This window comes from Gossypium hirsutum, chromosome D10 (genome assembly GCF_007990345.1).
Source record: "Gossypium hirsutum isolate 1008001.06 chromosome D10, Gossypium_hirsutum_v2.1, whole genome shotgun sequence".
Classification (NCBI taxonomy): domain Eukaryota; kingdom Viridiplantae; phylum Streptophyta; class Magnoliopsida; order Malvales; family Malvaceae; genus Gossypium; species Gossypium hirsutum.
Genome location: NC_053446.1, coordinates 58,905,504 through 58,927,081, shown reverse-complemented (window position 1 = coordinate 58,927,081; position 21,578 = coordinate 58,905,504). Strand labels below are relative to the sequence as shown.

The 21,578-nt window shown below is 32.2% G+C and overlaps 1 protein-coding gene and 1 long non-coding RNA gene across 5 annotated transcripts; both read right to left on the bottom strand.

Moving 5' to 3' along the window:
• Window positions 1-2,100: 2,100 nt before the first annotated feature.
• On the bottom strand, window positions 2,101-6,282 carry LOC107915709 (glycosyltransferase BC10). 4 transcript variants are annotated; one of them, XM_016844841.2, is made up of 2 exons: window positions 4,772-6,282; window positions 2,101-3,013 (listed from the first exon to the last, which is right to left on the bottom strand). In XM_016844841.2, the coding sequence occupies exon 1, from the start codon at window positions 5,868-5,870 to the stop codon at window positions 4,782-4,784; it is 1,089 nt and encodes a 362-aa protein (XP_016700330.2). In that variant the 5' UTR covers window positions 5,871-6,282; the 3' UTR covers window positions 2,101-3,013; window positions 4,772-4,781. The 4 variants fall into 4 exon arrangements, with proteins under 4 accessions (XP_016700330.2, XP_016700331.2, XP_016700327.2 ...); XM_016844842.2 differs by having other exon boundaries at window positions 2,101-2,901; XM_016844838.2 differs by lacking the exon at window positions 2,101-3,013 and adding an exon at window positions 3,558-4,048.
• Window positions 6,283-11,406: 5,124 nt separating this feature from the next.
• On the bottom strand, window positions 11,407-15,868 carry LOC121222502 (uncharacterized). The gene is made up of 4 exons (XR_005919825.1): window positions 15,686-15,868; window positions 12,839-12,914; window positions 11,529-11,900; window positions 11,407-11,453 (listed from the first exon to the last, which is right to left on the bottom strand). It is a non-coding gene; the product is annotated as an uncharacterized lncRNA (long non-coding RNA).
• Between the last annotated feature and the right edge of the window lie 5,710 nt (window positions 15,869-21,578).

Genomic DNA, 21,578 nt, shown 5'->3' with positions numbered 1-21,578 from the left:
TAAATCTAAAACTATGTATTTATCTGGCAAAATTCATATTATGAAGAAAAAATAAAAGTGCCCTTAATAAATTAAAGTAATTTTTAAAGTTTTTGGTAGATTTGTGTTGTGGACTTCTAAGCCATGTTTGGGCATTTTCTTGATTTTGCCTCAAGTCTTGAAATAAGTCAAGTTAGATCTTTCAGTTCTCTACGAAATAGTATATTATGAGCTCAAATCGAAATTTTGTAGCTCAAGGCCAAAATATTAAAGTGGTGTCAAGTTAAAAGTTTAAATCGTAAAACTTATCAAAATTAATTTTTAAGCTTATTTTTCTCCGATTCTTTCTCCTACTCCATTAAGATCAAATAGAAGTCAATATAAAAGAATTAAGAACTTAAATAGCACAATTCAAAAGGAAAATTATCACAATTAAATTGGAATTTATGCACTTCTCAAGTATCAATAAAGTTTATAATATATTGACAAGACAAATCTTTTAACTTCACAAACGGAATTAAGAAATCGTCAATTTATACTTTCTAAATATTAACCAAATACAACATGATTATATTTTAACCTTGTTTATCGAGTTAAAAAAACTCCACCTATCCAATAATTATAGAAGACATATCAATAACAGTTGATAATACTTCGTTAGATTGTTGATTTTGTCCTATCAAATTTATGTCTAGATATATGTTAAGCTGCAACCAGACTAAGTCACTCTTACAAGAAAAATAAATATGGATACCAAAGGTTTGTTTATGTAGTTCAGAAACCTCCTACATCTATGAAGCTTTGCGTAAAGAGTTAATCAACCATAATCAACCGAGTACAAGTTATAATTTAAGCCTCACTCACTTACCAAATGCCAACCTCATCCCTATACTCTAAACATGATCACTCTCCCTCTAAAATTTTTCATCCAAAAGCTTAGATATAATCTCATTTACTCAATTTAGTTTACTTGAAATTTTGCTCTTAATAAAACAATTCTTATATAAGAGTAATATGTTACAATTAATTACAATAACATATTTCACTAAAATAGCCACTCTTCAATATTCATCCTTATAATGTCTCAAATGTCAAACTCTCATTTGAGATCCGATGTTTTATACAAAGAAACTTGGATTATATTAAAAATCTTCAATCCAATCGTTCCGTTGTTTGCTTCAATAAGGGGATGCTAACAAGCCATCAAACAAAGGTCCAAACTGTGCAGGTCAGGTCAGGTCAAGTTTTATGTTAGTGTCAGTTCATCACTGATAATCTTCCTCTCTAGTAATTTTTGAACAAAAACTTTTAGTAGTCATTCAAGCAAGGATATTCAATTTAACTGTGATTATAAATAAGTATCAAACCATTAATAATTAAAAAACAAGATAAAGAAAAATCATCATCCAAATTCCACAGGTTCTGTATTATCAAAAGCAACACCAACATACATCATAATATCAATCAACAGTAGAAAAAAAACCAATTCACTCCCCTTGTTGCTCTCCTCTCCCCCATTTTTTTTATTCAAAAACTACCAAAGTAATTATTTTTGTTGGGCAAGGAGATCCAGTTTATAGCGTTGAGCTCTAGTCATTTGGCGATGAAGCACCCTCTAATGATTCTCTAGGCATTGGATGCTTTTATCCAGACAGGCAAACTCCTCATCCAGGTGTTGCATTAATCTGTTCTGAGCAGCCTGGGAAGGTTCGGCAATTGTGGAGACAATTGCAGTTGGGTCTGTGGCAGGCTCAGCATCATCTTCATTCTCATTTACAGCTTTCTCGGCATTTACTGTGGCATTTTTTGTCCAATTTTCCACTTGAAAGAAAACTTCAACTCGGATAGCATAGGTTCATCTTCAGCCTTAGTTATAACCTAAGGCTTTTGTTGCATAAGGATCTAGAAGATTAAAAAAGGAAAAAGGTAGAGAAAGACTTGCATTCTTCATTTTAGCATGCTTTGTAATCTCATCAAAGATCATCTGACCCAAAATCAAATGGGGTGAATGTGACAATCTTATGCTAAAACATGACCATCATTTTAGTGACCACATTTCGTTGGCTAATTGTAAGCCAATTTTTGGTGGCAATGGCATGAAGAGCAGTGTAAGTAGGAGTAAGCTCAGAAGCCTTGAAATCTTGTCCTTTAAGATATGCAGTCCTTACATTGTTGGTTAGCAATACAGTAAGTTCATTATAGTACAGTTCCTTCAATGGAACAGCATCCATGCATTGATGATAGAGAAAGTCACTAATTATACCAGGATTGAAGGTGAAAAAGTGACCTCATACAAAGACCCTAATGTGGTGCTCGTGAGATGAATCCTTACTAGATTTCTTCAGGTTAGCATAGAACACTAAACTACATTCCTAATATAAGTTTTTATGTACCCCACAAAGAAAAGTAGTTTGTCTCATAGAAGCCTTTTTCTTCAAGGTTTCTCTAGGGAACCAACCCTTTTTTAGTCATTACCTTCATCCGTTTGGCATATGTAAGATTGAGAAACTTCCTTTTTGGTTGAATAAGCTCAAACCTTGCTTCACTGGCAGCCTTTTAAAGCATCTCAGGAACTCTTCTTTGAAGAAGAAGGTACATTTGGCCTCTTAGTGTGAACACTCCGCATCTGAATAGTAATTTCAAAAATTGGATCATAGTCTTCAATGTCGATTTCTTTCTCATCTTCTGATTCAGACAACTTCCTCTTCAATGTTGTTTTTTAGGAGCATCAAGAAATAGTGGCTCCTTGCCTTTTTCCTACATTCTTCTTTGAAGCACAAGAAGACTCTATTTCTTCAGTAACATCAGCCCTAGTTCTTCTCCAAGCGGCAAGGCCAGTTGCAACTGAGGTACCCTCTACCTCAGGTTCAACTTCTTGATTCCCCTCATGAATTTGTTCAAAGAAAACTTTTTCAGCAATACCTTCAACAATAACTGGTGATTCAGGAATAGGAACATCATTACCTTGATGTATAAGAGCTTCTATCAACATGTGTTCCTTGTTTAGAATCGGGTACAAGATTCTGCTAAGTTCCTAATGTGTTTAAATAAAATAATGTTAAGTTTTTTTATATTTAAAAAATAATGTTAACTTTTTTATATTTAATAAAATATATATAAGAATAGTAAAAGAAATGATTATATATAAAATTATTTAATATTAAATAAAAGTAATATTTATATATATAAAGAGATTTAAACAAATTTGAGTTAACCATTTATAAAAATACAAATATTTAAGCAAAATTTGAAATGCCCTAATTTGGTTTAGACAACCATTCATACCATTAATATCATACATAAAATCCCCAACAAGAGAACCGACCAAACCCATGTAATATTTTCTTTTTTGGTATAACCAATATCTTAATTCGTTTTAGATCAAAGTGGTATTTAAGTAAAACTCCTCCATCAATAATGAATTCAAGTTTTAAACTTGTTCTAAATATCGGAGAAAAAAGTTTACTTCCACTTCTTCTAATCATTTATTGATATAACAAAACATTTCAGAGTTATTATTATATAAGTGGGTGTTCAATTTTCATAACTTTTTATTTAAGAAAAGGGAAAAGAAAAGAAAATGAAAGAGAAATTTCATTCTCAACTCTCAAGCATGGATAAGATACATACATAATTACAATTTAAGAGGCTTTTGCCTATATGGAAAAGGAAAAGGGCAAATGGGAGATCTTCATAACTACACCCACACACCACAAAATCAAGAAGCAATGTTTACTTAAACCTTACTCTTTGCTTCCCTCCATTAACTCCACTCTTTGGCCCCCTTTACCTTCCCATCTTTCCAATAAAATTCTATTTAAGACTTTCTTTAGATGGACGATAGTTGTAATATAGTGAAATATTTTATCTCACAATTACAATAATTAATTTCACTATTTTTAACTTTATTGAAAATAAACCTATTATCTATTCAAACTAAACCTAAGACCAAAAAGAAAAACCCATTTTTTTATATATAAAAAAAAACAATTTATGTACAAAAGAACACAAAGACCACCAACTTTGTTTCTCAAAGTCCAAAGCCTTCCATGTTCTTCAACCTCACCTGCTGAAACCAATCACATGACATCAGTACCCCTTTTTTTTATATTATTCTTTTAATCAGATTTAGGGAACACAATCTATTTAATAACAAACAAATTGCATTAGCTGTTGACTGATTCATGTGAACATCAACCTTTTTTATTAAACCATACACAAAAATGTTGGCATCAATCATTCCAAAATAAACTTAGATTATAGCTTAAATTAGAATTAATTACAAACACTATCCATCCACTCCTCCATCCCCTGAAAAAAATATATTAAACTCTGTATTCAGAGTTCAAGACAAATTTGCACCTTTGAAATTGTCTTTGTCTTGTACCAACTTTGAGGTTACTTCAATAAATAAAGCCTGAACCACTAAAATTATTTGCAAAAATAATGTGAATTAAGATTTCATTTTATTAAACTAATAACTCGACTGATAAAATTATAATAATAGAAAACCTTCGATTCTATTAAATTATCCTTAATATTCGAAATTGATTCGATTCGAACCGAATCAAAGTAAATGGTAAGCTGTTATTTTACTGACTTTAATGAACACCCATTTGCAATTATAGCCTGAAATTGTGGAGACTTGTTAACTTACCAACCAAACCATATCACTACGACCAGAAACGGAAATCAATTGGACTCTCAAAATTCAACTCAGTCTCTAACGAGTTAACTCAGTCAAATGAAAAACCATCTTTTGCAAGTATTGAAATTGATTAAGGAAGCTTACCAAATTCAGTTCAATCTCTGAAAATGACGTCCTTGGCGATACCCATCAATGGTTTCAAGCAATCCGGTGAGAATTTCCGAGCGAAAAAATATGAATAACTCGAATTGGATTCCCTCAATGTGTGAATGAGCTCCGGCGAAATCTCCGGCGAATGGTATGTATGGGGATGACCATCGACACTGTCAGTCCAATTCACTCTCGTCAATGTGTAATGGGTGCTTCCTTTAGGATCCTCCATTGATAACAATGTGGGGAAATAGTGTTCTTCAGGGTAGCAAGATTCTAAATCTAAGCAAGGGAGCTTGAATTTTTTCCATAGTTTCCTTTCTTTTAGCACAAGCAAAGCATGTCGTTTGGCAAGCACGAAGAACTGGGACCCGACCCTGAATTCATCGTACGGTATTTCGGGTACCATCATGCCGTCGCCACGAGCGACGTACCGGTTGTGCAGATACGGCGCATCGGATAAGATCTCGATGTAGCTTTGGTGCGAACGTTGAGTCAAAAAGGCTTTGGTTGCCGATGATGGGTTGCCGAGGAGGGAAGTGTAAACGTATTTAAAGGAATGGAGAGGGATACAGTGTTGGGACACCAGTGCAAAGTACAAATTGAACGGATCGTCGATGATGGCGTTGGCGAAGAGTCTCCGGGCGGCGGAGATTAGCGTCGGGGAGGCGCGTGCTGTTCTTCTGGAAGCGATGAAGTTGGCTTTTATTGACCACTGTAGGGGGTTTAGCTTGGTAGATGGATCGGCATGGATGTAGACATTGAAGAGACCATCGTTCGATTCAAAGAAACGTTCCCATAAAGGGGCGAACACGAGATCCGAGTTTGTGAGGAAAAGGAAAGCGATTTTGGGCTTGGGGTTAATAGTACCCAGATGGGAAACCTTGGAAGAGCCACCACGAGATGATGCCGCCGTGATAGCTTCACGGAAGAGATGGAGATCGTCGAGTTCATCCTGGGCAGAGATCGGAACTTGCCGGTGTTTCCCGAGAGGAAGGATTTGAGGGGCAAAGAGTAAAAGAAAGGACAAAGAAACGAAAAGGGTCAAAGCGTAAACAATCGGAGACGATAATGACGATGAAGATGGAACCATTGCTTTGGGATTTTCAAGTCAAATCTAGTGTAAGGTGATGAGGTGATGGGTTTTTATATACAAGAAGAACAAGTGAAAGCCAAGCAAAGATCTAAGATTGGTTACTAAAGCTCATGACGTGAATGATGGAAACCATGCTTGGTGAACTTTAGATGAAAAGAAGTGTGGTAGAAGAAAAGGATGAAGGAATTTAAAAAAAAAAGGAGGCTAAGGGGCATAATTAAAAAAGTGAAAATGATGGGATGGTGATGGTGGGGCAGTGTCACAGTCAGCGGCTAAGGGGCTTTCATCAACTATGAATACTTTAGTGTTTATTTTTCTAAAGAACGGATGAAGACGACGATGAAATTGGGGCGGATATCGATATGATGGATATGCCATATCTATCTATCACCATTGTTTTCTAAACTTCAAAGCAATGACCCACGGTTCTCGGTACCCCTTTTATTTTTATTTTTTAATTTCTTATTTTTAAAAGATTTTATAACATATATCCGCTTATAGCTAATTTAATTAATTAATTTGATCAACTGATTCTATTTAACTGTTTATTTAAAAAATTTTGGTAAAATTTAATGATAGTTGAAAGCTGACATGTGTAAAATGATAAATTAAGGCATTGCACATTTTATTGTTAAGTATTTATTTATTTATAATACTTTAGTAGGTGAAATTATTGAAATAAAACACTATTATCAAGAAATTAAAACATCCATTACAAAAATTAATTAGTGAATATTTTTAAAATTAAAAAAAAAACATATTTCTTAAGTTCCTTAATTTGCAAATATTAACCTTGTGGAAATTGATGAATATTAATAGTGTATCGATATAATTGTAAACTATACTCTTATTGATAATTATGTAATGTTCTTAGTATGTAAATTAGTGATAATTATGTCATACTTTGAATAAATTTGTCAAGTTGCATAAGAAATTATTTTCCACAAGTAAATTGAAAATAAATTAAGAATACATAAATATTCAATAAAATTTAGAGCAAGCATAATTAGATATGTCATTCCACATATCTCATTCTCAATCAGTTGTGAACAGAGTTATACATCCCTGCATTTTTTGTTTTGGAGGTTTTAGCTTAACAAACTCTTACAAATCTCTATTAACCAAATACTATAATTAGAGGGTTTGACTACCCAATTTTCTATTTGTGTCCAAATCAGTTGAAAAAAATCCATAACTATGTTTGCCAAACATCCCATTGTTAGTACACCTTCTCCTTCTTCTTCTTCTTTTTAAAATGATTCTAGAATTACATGATTTATAAAAAAAAAAATTAGATTGAGTAGAGGCAAAGTTGATAAAAAATCATTTTGGTATGGGTGCTAATGTATTAAATAAAATTCGAAACTATAAGTTTAGAGTATTTACAAATGAAACTCAAGTAGGGGTCGGGTAAGCAAAAAAATCATCTCATTTTATATCATTTTCATCATTATATTTGAGTATTTTTAATACAATATTAAGAGTAAAGGTAACATAGTTTAAATTTATGTTGTATCCGATAATAATTTTAATCATCGCGCCATTAAAATTTATATAGTATCTTAGTATAATATTTAACATTTTTAGCTTTTTCAATTATATATATACACAAACGTAATTTAATTATATAATTACAATCTCTAAAGTTTTATTTAGTTATGAATATGTATATACTTTAAATGTAGGTGTACAAAAATATTAAGATAAACAAATATTAAATATTAGTTTAAATATCGTTAAAATTTTAAAACACATTATAATTTTAAGATAAAACTGTGCATACCAATCAATAATGATACATTACTTTGGATCTGATAAATTATTTTATGGACCATTCCCACCATATTATTCATAACCCTTTTCCCATTATTTAATGACATTTCAATAATTTTTTTCATGTCATCGATACATAATTTTAGTAATTTTTTTGACCTAGACCCCGAACAGAAGACCCTGAACTTAAAACCCTAAATCTTAAACCTTAAACCCTAAGCCCAAAACCTAAAACCTTACATCTTGATCCCTAAATTTTGAACATCAATCCCTAAACTCTAAACCCAACCATGAACACAAATCTCAAATCTCAAACCACAAACCCTAAATTGAAGGTTTGAGGTTTGGGTTTGGAGTTCAGAGTTCAAGGTTGGGGGTTCGAGATTCATGGTAAAAAATAACCAAAATTATATAACAATGACATGAAAAAATTTGTTGAAATGTTATTGAATAATTGGAAAGGAACCATAAATAATATGGTGGGAATGGTTCATAAAATGATTTCTCCTCAAACCCGTGGTAACAATCTTATCTCTACTCTATTACGAGAATAATTCTTTTTTTTAATTAATGAAATTATTAAACATAACAACTGAAATTAAAATAATAACTACATAAAAAAAGAAAAATAAACTTTTTCTTTAAAAAAAATAGCAAGTGGGAACTATGATTGTTAAGCTTTGGGGCAAATTGCTTGAATATTTAAATCTCACTAGTTGTTGACCCCAAGTTTATAAATGGAGAATATTTTGTTAAACGTGAATACTATTGAGAGATAAATATTATTTTAAAAATGTGTATAGGAATTTTCGCAAATGGATGGCTAACCTCATTTGTAACCAGCACTGGATTCCTTTCCAACAACTCTATGCTTTAGAAAGTGCATTTGGATTTCATCGCGGATTCTTTTATATGGACGGTGAAATTGATTTTTTGTGAAATTTAAAATATATATAGTGATATTAGTTGTTTTGTATTATTTATTTAAATAATTATTTACATTAATAAACGTATAAAATTTTGATAATCTCAATGGTATTTAACATAGAAATTAAAGTTGTTACCTTCAGTGGCGGAGCTAGGATGTTAACTGTAAGGGGACAAGCTGAAATTAGATGTGCTACGTAACAATCGATTTAAATATATAAACAATTTATTCAAAAGAAGCAGTATTCCAAATGTAACAATTGATTTAAACATATAAACAATCTATTTAAAAAAATAGTATTCTAACATGACAATCTATAAAGGGGGAAATTGTAAAAATCTTAAACCTTAAGGGGCCTACTTATATTTTTGGGAGGGTCATGGTATATCTACAAAGGGCTAAATTGTAAAAAAATTTAAACCTTGGGAGACCATGGCCCCCTCGGGCCTCTACTAGGCTCTGTCGTTGGTTCCATTAATACCTAAGGATAAAAAAGATAATTATGTCATTAGATATCTCTAATGGCTTTTAGTAATTTGAGTCATTAGAATTTGGATAAATTTTTAGACCCATATTTTGAGTCGGATCGAGCTTGAACAAACATTAAGTATATTAATATTATGCCTAGGCCCAACCCAGCCCATGAGCACCTCTAATCACATGTAGGTCCATCACCAAATCTTATATCAACAAATTTAAAGTTAAAATTACATAAATTAAATTGTTAATTTATAGGAAGGGTTAAAATAAAAATTTCCATTCAATTAAGGGCTAAAATAACTTAAAGCTAAAATTAAATAAAATTTCATTTAATCAAGGAAATCAAATATATTACTTGCTCTTGATATTGTTGTCGAGCATTTTGATGTACCGTTGAGTACCTTAGTTTAGTTTTAATGTTCAATTTCGTATTTGGGTTTGGTTTCAATATTTAATTTGATATCTAGTCCAATAATGTCATGGGACCCAAGACCCAATTAATATTTGAAACATGTGCTCTAATAAAAAATATAGACTCTTCATTGAGACAAAAAGAAAACTCAGGTATCAAATTTTCAACATAAGCTTATCTTTATACAACGGTCTAACTCTATCAACTGCATCTACAAGTTAAAGGGTAAATTACATTAATACCCATTCAACTATTAGTAAATTTCTTTTTTGGTCACTTAAATATACAATGGTACAAAATGGTTTTTTAACTCTATTTTTTTGGTTCACCGGTCGTTAAATAGCTAATGGAAATATAACATGGCAGCTTTTAAAAGTGGTATAATAGCAAATTTAACCCTCAACACTATAAATTATGTCAATTTAGTCTTAATTCTAAAAAAACTAACCCTTAATGTTTACATATTGTGTAATTTGATCATTTTTGTAGTTTTGCTTTCTGCGACCCTTTTGCCTAAAAAATAGAAACACCCAAGATCATATTTTTCACCTTTTCTCACTCTTTTCTCTCAATACTTCGATTTTCCATCACTGGATTGAATACTAAGGCCACGTTTGGTTCGTTGTAATGGAATAGAGGCGTAATAAGTAATTCTTTTGTTTGGTTGAATGGAATGGAATAGAGGCGTAATGGTATTCTTGTGTTTGGTTGAATGGAATAGAGGTGTAATAGCATAAGGAAAAAAGCTAAAATGGCTAGAATACCCTTAGCAGAATTTTTTTAGGTAGATGATTATTGTTATTGTTATTAAATTTTAATAAGATTATTAATATAAATAATAAATAATTTAATCATATTTTAACATAATTGTTATTAAATATAATTTAATAAAAATCATAATATATAATACTATAAAATATAATTTAAAATAATAATTATTAAATATAATTTAATAATAATATATAATTTAATAAAATTCTTATTCTTATATGAATTTACTAAAATCATAATATATAATACTATAAAATATAATTTAAATAATTATTATTAAATATAATTTATAATCTACTTTATTATTTTTAAACTGCAATACATATTTAATGTGCTAAAATATCATTTGTGGAACAAATAATTTAATTATTCTACAATAAAAAAAATATTAGCAGTAATAAATAACTTTAGAATTATATTTTGCATAAACATAATTTTCATATATTAACAAAAGGTTAAATGAAATTCATGAAATTCTATGTCATAATCCATATGTTATACAGTTTTGCCACACCAAAAAGTTAGAACATTGTAATGACATACTATCCCAAATATTATAAACAGAAAAAGTTACGAAAATGTCATCAACAAAACCATAATTTTTAATGGTCAGCAAGAAATCTTCTGATCCATTCCAACCGTACATCAGAAGGTAAACTAAAGAAAACGAGAATTTGAGTTGGATGATCTGGATTTTTACTCAATGCTCGAAACCGCTCATCCACAGTTAAACCTTCTATTTCACATAAGGTTGGATATAAATTTGTAGCTTTTTCTTAGATAGTCTGGAATTCTTCTGACCTTTGTTGAACTACCACATCGGAGGCAATACTCCTACAGATTTGTTCGCCAATGGCCCTCATGTTTTCAGCCAATAAAGTGGCAGCATCATTAACTGAAGAAGAAAAATGACCACTTGCATCAGAATTCTTTTTTTCCCCTTTGAAGATGAGGAACGCCCTTGGTTTCTATCTGGTTGCGGCTCCGTAGCAGAAACATCCATGTCATCGAAAGAGACATTATCATTGCAGTCATAGTATTCGTTTCTTTCTTCATTAATATCTACAGTAGGTACATCCTCAGCATTTATTTCTTCAAGAACGTCAGCGGCTGTTTGAGCGTCTTTCCCAGTCGCTCGATCTTTTACGTATATGGCAGTAAGTTGGTTGTAGTAAGGGAAACTACGATGTCTGAACTGACCGGCTTCTTTATGACTCTATAAAAATGAGGAAATCATATTAGTTATAAGTTTGGTAAAAATAAGATAATAAAGAGTTGAACTCATTCTTACCTTTAAATAAGAGTCCTAAATTGCATCTTCAGCAACAACGACCTGCCTATGGTCGTCCCAACCAAAACCGCTATTGTTTTGGCCATTAAGCATGTCATACACGATTGACCAATCCCTTTTTAGTAACCTAATCCTTGACTCGACATTAGGTCTAGCCTTTAACATTGCATTGGGTAAAGCCTTTTCTAACATTTTTTCGAACTCGTTTAAGTAACCGGCTTTGAACCCCGTATCAGCGTTAAATGTTCCAACATTGTGCAAGTCCACCATGAAGGAAACCAATGCTGCATCTTCTTCTGGAACCTATTTCCTTTTGGTTCCTCGAGATGATTGGGAAGGAACATTTGATTCTGAAACACCTGACATAATTATCTTAAGAAAAAAAATAAATTAAAATTAAGTTTAATATCATGAATCAAAAGGTGAACACTTTATAAAATTAAAATTGAGTTCAATATCATGAATAAAAAACTCAACACTGTATAAAATTATAGCACATGATGAATGAAAAGAAATCAAATTATAAAATTATAGCACATGAAGGAACTTAACCGTATTTTTTGACAATGTTACAAATTTAACATTAACAAACCACATTTTTGTTTAAAGAATTTTTAGAAGCACTTTCAATCATAATAACAATGAATATTTGTTTTTCTTTAAACAATTTTTACAAGCACTTTCAATCATAATAACAATGAATATTTGTTTTTTAATCAAGTTGTTTACTTGATTATATCTAATGATCCAATTTTAATATATTATCCATATGTTTTTTTAATCAAGTTGTTTACTTGATTATATTTAATGATCCAATTTTAATATATTATCCATATGTTTTTTAATCAATTTGTTTACTTGATTATATCTAATGATCCAATTTTTATTTTATTTTATTTACTCATGATTGGATTAGGTTTAATTTATAATGGTTCAAAAGTCGATATATATGTAATATTATTAAAATAATATTTTTAATTTTAATTATTTAAAAATATTTTTAATTAATGCGTTGTAAATGAATATACACATTTAATTAATGCGTTGTATATGAATATACACTAGTGCAAGAAATCCTATAATTTCATACAGGTCTCATAATTGCTCGATTAAAATTTTCGAACTACCTCAACTTAAGAAATTCGATCCCAAATTCAAAATTTTCAATACCAATAAAAATCAACTTATTACATCACCACTTGCAAAATATAACTATAAAAATATTACTATGGAGTAAACCATAAAAAAAACAGTCCAATTTACTGGAATTGCAACTATAAAATACCTCTTGAATTGCAACTATAAAATACCTCTTGAAATGCAACTAGAGCTTCAGCTTGCCAACGATTTATGTCTGGAGCAAATCCGTAGCTAACAGTCCAATACCTACAAAAGTTCACATAGAACATCAATTTAATGGAACAACAGTGCTTAGATACACCAGGCACAATAAATTTAACAAGGGTGCTAATATACAAAAGAATTTACACTTCAAAGCATTCAGAAATCAAATTAAAACCTCACTTGTAAGTCACTTCCAAATTCTATAAAGCTTAAAAAAGAGATAGTATCCAATTAAAGCCTCACTTGTAAGTCAAAGAACATACTTACAATTATTGCAATACAATTTAATCAATCACAATTGATGAAGGTACTCAAACAACTAACTAAACCAATTTCGCAAGTTATTCACAATTACATGTAAACAAATTGCCAATCTCCTAGTTTTCCATGCTCATGGTCGTGCAATAAGATGATAATTATCATGATTTATCATTTACATATATCCATAAAAAAATCAAGCTAAAGTAACAACAAAGGAATCACAATCAATCAGCCAATTAACCTAGTGACAGACAGCCGCATTTTAAGCAGGCTATTGAGTGAAAAATTGGTTCCAACAAAAGAGAAGAACCCCATTAAAAGATGGGGAAGGGGTCTTGCCTATTTTTCAAAGGACAATTGGAAGAGAATATGGGTGTTGGCTCTTTGGTTCTCAATCTGTGCAGGCTTGTTCAACTGGAAATTCAAATCTTTTAGCACTATACCAATTCAAACGTACTTACATAAAATGTACATTTTTCAATTATAACATTCAATTTAACTATCATTATGATCGAATAACTATCAATCGAATAACTTATTAACCTTATTTATGTGGTTAAAAGTTCAAAATTTCACATCAAGCTAAAAGCATAAGAAGTAAGTGCTGGGAGGAAAAGAACGAGCAAAAGAAAAGAAAGAACAAACAACAAGGACAGAAGCATGCAATTCATTCAACAATATGAGGTCTATATCTATAGGTTCTGTAAAATACAAACAACAGGTTGCCATTCAAATGCCACAAGGATTTGGTTAAAAAAAACTCAGACCTGAATCGTAGACGCATTAAGCATCTTGTAAACCTTGAAAATATTGACAGGAACAAATATAGCAATAAAGAAACTTGTATGTCACTAGAATAACTCATCTTCTTAAAATCACAACCAAGACCAAACAATGGCGGTAGAGTCCAACCAGTAAATTTGAGGCAACCGATAACTTCCAATTAAACAACCGGTAAAATTCTAAGCTAAAAAATTTGGCAATCTGAAACAACCAAAAATTTGTTTAAATCTTCTATTTAAAACCTTTAAACCTATCTAGAATGTGGTTTTTTGCAGTTAATATCAATGACAAAAACTTGCAGCTAGAAAATTAACAGTAAATTTCACCGCTGCAGAACTATTGGGTTAAAATAATGGATAAATAACATTGGTCCATAATTCATACACTAAAAAGGTGAAATCCCCTGTTTTGACTAAAAAATGCTTAGATCAGTGTTTCCAGACCGAATTGTGCATTTTCAAGTTCCAGTTTACTTTGATATGCATTTTCCATTCAAAGCTAATGTCGAATCATTTCCAGAACTCAGATCAAAGGAAAAATAAAGGCCAAGAGATGTATTTCCAGTATTAGAAACAAAGTTAAATGCTTTTCATCATGAAAATCACGATTGAAAATGACCCAAAAGAAGTTCAGAAAAGATATTTCCTTGGGTATATATATAGCATTATCAACTAAGAAAACATAGCCTGTAGAAAGAATCACAAAAGGTCAGTTTAAATACATAAAACTTTTAAAATGTGTATAAAATTTATTTAGTTTTACACCGTTTTTTCCCATATATGCAGCAGAGAAACTAAGCTAACTTTACTTTTTTAGTCACAATCTCTCTTTTCTAACCCACGGCGGAGCTTTCAAGTTTTTTGCCCCTACCAATCAGAAGCGTCAAGTTTTATTATTGAAAACGACATAGTTTTCTCTCATTACAGATTTTAATCATAAACGAATATAGAAACCAAACCACATGAATGTCGATCGAAATTCAGCACCTCCCACTTTTCTTTTTATACTTTTCATTCGTTTGAGAAAGAAAATGAAAATCACGGGAACTTAGCCACCACTTGGAAAAGGTTCAAGCATCTAAAGATGGACAAAGAATTCAAATATATACAGGGAAGAACAAACCCGAAAGTGGAACTCAAAGAGAGTAAACTGAAAACCCACAGCAGATCAGAGATCAAAGAAGATAAAATCACTGGATGATGAAAAAATCAAAACATAGAAAGAGCAGATCGAAATGGAAGTATTCAAACCATTTCTCAATGTAAAGAAAAATGCAATAATTTTATCTCAAGCTAGTAACAGAAATATATATATGGAAGAACAAGAAGTAATAATAAAATAAAACAGCAAACGTAAAAGAAAAAAAAAAGAAAAACGCCAACCAAAGAAAAGTCGTAATGCAATCCCCAAAACACAAAATGAAATTGAAGGTAAAAGCTTGAATATTAGATTGTGAAATAGGAGGGAGATCCTCGAGTGTCAAATAAAAAAAGAGGAGGATTATACAAAATTAGCTACCATTGTTCGCATGCAATGGCGCCGAAGATCCTTATGTAATAGCTTGTAATGAGCCTTTTCTGATTTTTCAAGATTTGGAAATATTTGTCGACAGGATTTGGATTTCACATTCGAGCAAATATAATTAGCACAGAGAAATACCATTCAATTTCCATGAAAATCAATCAAGAAACCAATGCAGTCAGTAATTTCCATGAAAAGCAAACATTGTTTTTTACAAGTTTCAGGCAAAAAAGGAATTCAAAACATACCCAGAAAGGATGGAGATCAACGCAACCTTGTCGGAATTTGGAGATCAATAACCTTGACAGAGCCCTAGTTCCTGCTCGAAAACGATGAGGCCGGAAGAAATCGGGAGGGAGAGGGTGGAGGTAGAGATGGCTTTCGGGTTGGGAGGGTAAAACAGGGAAGAAGGAATCGGGACAACCTAAAACGCATGGAAACTGACCTTTTCGTCCGGAATAGAAAGCATCAAATATGACGAATAGGGGCGTAATGTAATCAGCCCGTAATGAGGCATTACATCCAACCAAACGCCGGAATAGGTAGGGCCTACCGAATCAGGCTGTAATGGTATCCCCATTACAGCGAACCAAACAGGGTGTAATGGTTGAGATGACTTGGTTTTCACTGATTCACTCTTCAACGATTTCATAAGATTCATGCTTGAACAGTTCGATTTTGGTTGAGTTGAGCAGCTCTTATTATTATTGTCATTTTTATTATTATTGTAACACCCTAAACCCGGCCTAGATGTTATGGCCAAATCTGGCGATGTCACATGGAAAGGGATTTGAAGACAAGATTGTCGAGTTTAAAAACTGCTACAGTAAGTTAGCTTTTATTTAAATCGAAAAAAAACTAGTTGATTTTATTTAAAACTTGTCTCTTAGCGGAAACCAATTAATTTAGGGAAAATCATTTTTATTTACAAAAAACCTTAGTTTTTAGAAAAAACCGTGTTTTGTAGAGTTGCAGTTTTAAAAAAAATCTATAAAAAATAATATAAAATCCCAAATTTAAAGCCAACCAGTCCATAATCCAGAAGATACATCAAAAACCCAAATAAGTAATAAATTCTAGGCATTAACGGAAAACAGTCTAAAATTTATGTGTAGCCATCGTCCAGTCTTCCACTGCACCAACCCGTCAAGTCTGGGGATTACCTGTATAGATTAAACAGAGAAAGGGTGAGTTTTCGCAAACTCAGTGTGTAATCCCCACAGAAAACATGCATACAGATAATCAACAGAATTCAGTTAGATACAGTCTGGGGCCCGTGCCCATCACAAAATCAGTTTGGGCCTTAGCCCATACAGAAACAGTCTCAGAAATACATTAGGGCCTTGTCCCATATCAGATACAGAATGGAGATACAGTAAATCAGAATTCAACCCACCAGCCTCTACACATCATCTCCGTCTAACCCTACACACCATGTGAGGATTAAATCAACCCACTCATCCCTACACACCATGCTGTACCGAAATGCGGCACATAATCAGAAGGTTGCAGCTGAGCTGCCAGATAACAGGCTTAATAGCCTTTTAGAAACTTCCTCCAAATATCATCAACCCACCTCGATGCAATGCAACATACAAAATATGTCATGCCATTATGCAATTAATAGCACATACATTTAAATATCATAAGTCAAGCTCGGTATAGAAACCAGACAGACAGATCACACATAGAGGGGTCTAAGTAAAGCTTACCGACCCTATAGTAGGTTCACAGTCGACTTGGGCGACCCGTGCAACCTTACAGAACTTTTCAAAAAAATAGGCTCACACGCCCATGTGGTCCACTCGGCCCAAATTGGCCTTGGCCACGTAATCCATTTTTAATGTAAATCGTGCTAGTTAATTATTCATATATATTTTCACTATTTACTTATATGTTCCTTCAAAATTGTCTACTTGAGTCATTGTTACTAAATTATTTATATCTTGAGCTACAGAATTCTGAATTAAGATCTGCTTGATATCTTTGAAACTAGACTCAAATACCTTTCTACCATAAAATTTTCAAAATTTTTGGTTCAGCTAATAAGTACAGTAAAATCTTCAAACTTACCCTTGTTCTGCTGTCTGATAGCTTCGTCGCTTCTTTGCTAAAAATTAATTATCTCTTAGTACAAAATTTGAATGATGTTTCCATTTGTTTCTATTAAAAATAGACTCGTTAATAATTTAAACATGTAAATTTTAACCCCTAATTATTTTTCTCCAATTTTTGATGATTTTCCAAAGTCAAAATAGGGGAACTCGAATTCAATCTGACCTTGTCTCACAAAGTTTATTATACCTCACGATTTACAATTCCATTACTTCCACCGTTTCTTCTATGAGAAACTAGACTAAATAATCTTTAATTCTTTTTTTCATCCTCTAATTCGATTTCCACAATTTATGGTGATTTTTCAAAGTTATCCTACTGCTGCTGTCCAAACAGTAAGCAATTTCAGCTTTTCGTCGAATCCCTTTTTTTTGCGTTTTGGGTACACACCTGGTTTTGTTTGATGTTAAAATAGTCCCCGAGCACTCCAAAGCCTATAATCAAGATACTCAACATCAATTTAATGGATTTACAAGTGAATTGACAACCAAGAACGAATAGAAACCCAACTTACCACCAACGATAACCCTCCATTTAACTATTGTTAAGACGAGAACACTGAATTCACCAGTCCGAGCCTCCGCTTACACCCAAATCGCAGAGAAAAAATATTACCACTTTAGTCGTTAAGAGATTCATGATAGAAACGAAGAGAAACACTTATCGAAACTAAGCGAGCACTAACCACGTGCGAAAACGAAGGAAAATAAATAGATTAAGGAAAAATCAAGAAAAATAAAAAGAAGAGAAAGATGGAAAATCTCAAAGAATTTCAGCAAGAGGAGAGAGAGAAGAATAGATGGAATTTTTTTTTTTGGAAAAGAGAATCAAAATTCAGTTATGGGAAAAAAATAAAATAAAATCCCGATAACCCTCAAAATCCCTTAATCTTCTCCCCTAATTCCCACTACACATCCACTACTCAGAATCCCCCTATTACACAACTCTATCTCGAAATCTGAGCAAAAAAAAACCCTACCCAACAATCAAATAAAAGCCTACTGAACAAGAGTAAGGCCTAATTCATTCAAAATACCAAAATTTGCCCAAGCGAAGGCTTGAACTTTGGACCTCCCAAACACTCCCAGAATACATAACCACTAGAGCTGACAGATATTTTGTGTCACACATTCACAATACTCAAAATTAAAATTTTGGGGCGTTACAATTGTCTTCTACGAACACAGAGAGCCTTACACGACCGTGTCCCCCTTTAGATCCCTAACGCCTCTTATTTTTCTCTTTTGTCTTCTTCTCCAAACCCCCACATCCCTAGCCGCCACCCCTTCCTAACCACCCCCTCCAGTAACCATACGACCACCAGCCATACGCCCCCATCGAGCCACCACTCCTCTCCTCTCCTCTCCCGTTTCTTTTCTTTTTCCTCCCACTCATTCTCTCACTTCTCTTCTTTTTCTCTTCTCGCAACACTTTCTTCCCTCACCACACGACGCACACCACCACACCACCCACTGTGCTCGTCGGCCCACGCGCACGGCCGCCCCGCACCACCACCACTGTCGTTACTCCAGTCATCCCTTACCACCATCTGCCCTCCTTTCTTTATTTATTTCTCTATTTATTTATTATTTATTATTAGTTATTTTATTTTATTTATTTCTTGTTTATTATCTATTTCTTTGGCTTCTTACTACCCTTCTGTTTATTTTATTTCATCCATTCTTTGTTTTTTATGCTCCTATTTAGTCTTTGATTGCCAATATTATTATACTTCATTCTTAGTCTATTATTTTGAATTACTTGCTCACTGTGTCTATTATTATTGTTCATTGTTCCTATTATTATTGTTTCCTTGAATTGAGGTATTACCTTGAAGTTTGAGATTTGCAAGATTGACATCAAAAACCATAATTTTTTTGTGAGATTTTAAGCCTTTAGAGCATACATTTTTCTTGCTCATTTTTATTTTTGGTTATGAGTGTGTCATTATTGATTTGTTACTCTAGAACTTGCTTCGATTATACATGTCAAGACCACACCTTTGATTTGATATACTGAGATGATAAAGGCACTTAGGTTTTAACCCACTTATCTCATAAAAAGCCTACCTACATAAGTAACCCTTAGTGAACCCCTTTTGAGCCTAACACACCGTTTATTAATTTACCCATTAATGTTAACCCATAACTCATTTTTTGTTCATTGATAATTTTTCTCGTTTCATTGACTCCATTTTTATCGAGATTTGATTTGGCTAATTTCTTGATTAAGCCATTTGTTTAAGTTGCTGAATTATTTCTTATTATTTGAAAAAATATATAATATATATACATATTTATTGATTATTATTTAATTCTTTGTTAAATGAGCTTGAAAAGTTAAATTCATATTTTGAAAAGAAGCTCATGTTTTTCTTAAATAGTTTTCTATTGATGTAATTGTTTTTAATTCAGCATTTGTTTATTTTTCTAGTTTGGTAATTTATCAATTCGATCTCGATTTTAACCATCTTTTTCAGCTTTTCTCCACACCTTTAACCTAAGCCCCATCACAATTGCATAAAGACCTTTTGATTTGTGTATCATCTCATTTTATAGTGGTGGAGTTTTGATTTTCATGCAAGCCTATGGTAATGACTTTTCATGTTCGACTATTGAGTGCTTATTTTTGAACCTTAAACACTTTGAGTGATTTGAGTGAATCTTTAGTGAGGATGTCGATTCTTGTCAATTTTGAATAAAAGGTAATTACTTAAATAAGGGGAAATGCTTATGTTTTCATGCTTTAAAAATGTTCGACTTGGATTGTTTGAATCTTTAGTGCTCTTTTAGTTGAATTATCAATGTATGATTATTTGTAAATTATGACAAAACATTATTGATGATAATTAGAAGTTGAGAAAATTTATTTTTAATTGTGAGTTGAGGATTTTGCTTGAGGACAAGCAAACACTTAAGTGTGGGGATATTTGATAAGCCATAAAAGTAACATGTTTTTAATCCCATTCATGATGCGTTTTTAGATGATTTATTATGTCAATTAGTGAATTCGATGCTCCTAATCATTTAAATCAATGTTTCTATACTTATGTGAGCATAGGGAAGTGAAAGGAGTAAAAAATAGGCCAAAATCAGACAAAAAGAGTTATTTTTAGGATCCACATGGCCTAGGCATTTCCACACAGGCTGGGCACACGCTCGTATGAGCCACATGGGCTGGCCACACTCCCATGTGCCAGCTCGTGTCGATTTCGCACCCTGCTTCTCTTTTATGCGAAAAAACCTAATTTTTAGGGTTTTGAGCTTTCTAAAATTTATAAATACATAAAAGAAGACTTAAAGGGGCACACAGAGAAGAAAGAAGAAAGGACTCAAAGAAAGCCACCAGATTCAACTCAGAAGCGGATCTCCTTCAAGATTGAAGATCTCCATTCAATTTCCTTAGAAGTTTTATTGGGTTTCTTTATGTCTTGTTGTTATCCTAACTTTGAGATGGTTTTATTCCAAATTATGAACTAAATTCCCTAGATACCTAAGGAAGATAAAACCTATGGTGGATTTTATTATTTGATTTCTGAATTACATGATAAATACTTGATTCTTGTTCTCAATTATGTATGATTATTTCTTGTTTTAATATTTCTGAGATATTGATTCAATTTTAATGTGCTTATTTCAGTGGAGCAAAAGTCCCTGTTTAAGAGTAGATCTAACATAATTGAGTGGAGTTGCATGCAATCTTAGAAATAGGATGACATAAATCTAGCAGATTAGAGTCAAATCTAATAGGATAATCCATAGATCGAGTTAATGCGATAATAGGAGTTTTAATTAGAAAGATATTTCAATTAATCAACCTAGAGTCAGTTGTTCTTATTCTCGAAAGAGATATTAACATAATTTAGGGATTTCTACGGATCAAGGCACAAGTGAATAAATCATTTAATTCATATTAAGATTAATAAGTGAAGTCTAGGTGGATTCTTTCTTGGGTATTGTCTATCTCATTGGTTATCTTCGTTTATTTTTCCCAATTCACTCTCTGTCGCGTTCTTAGTTAATTTAG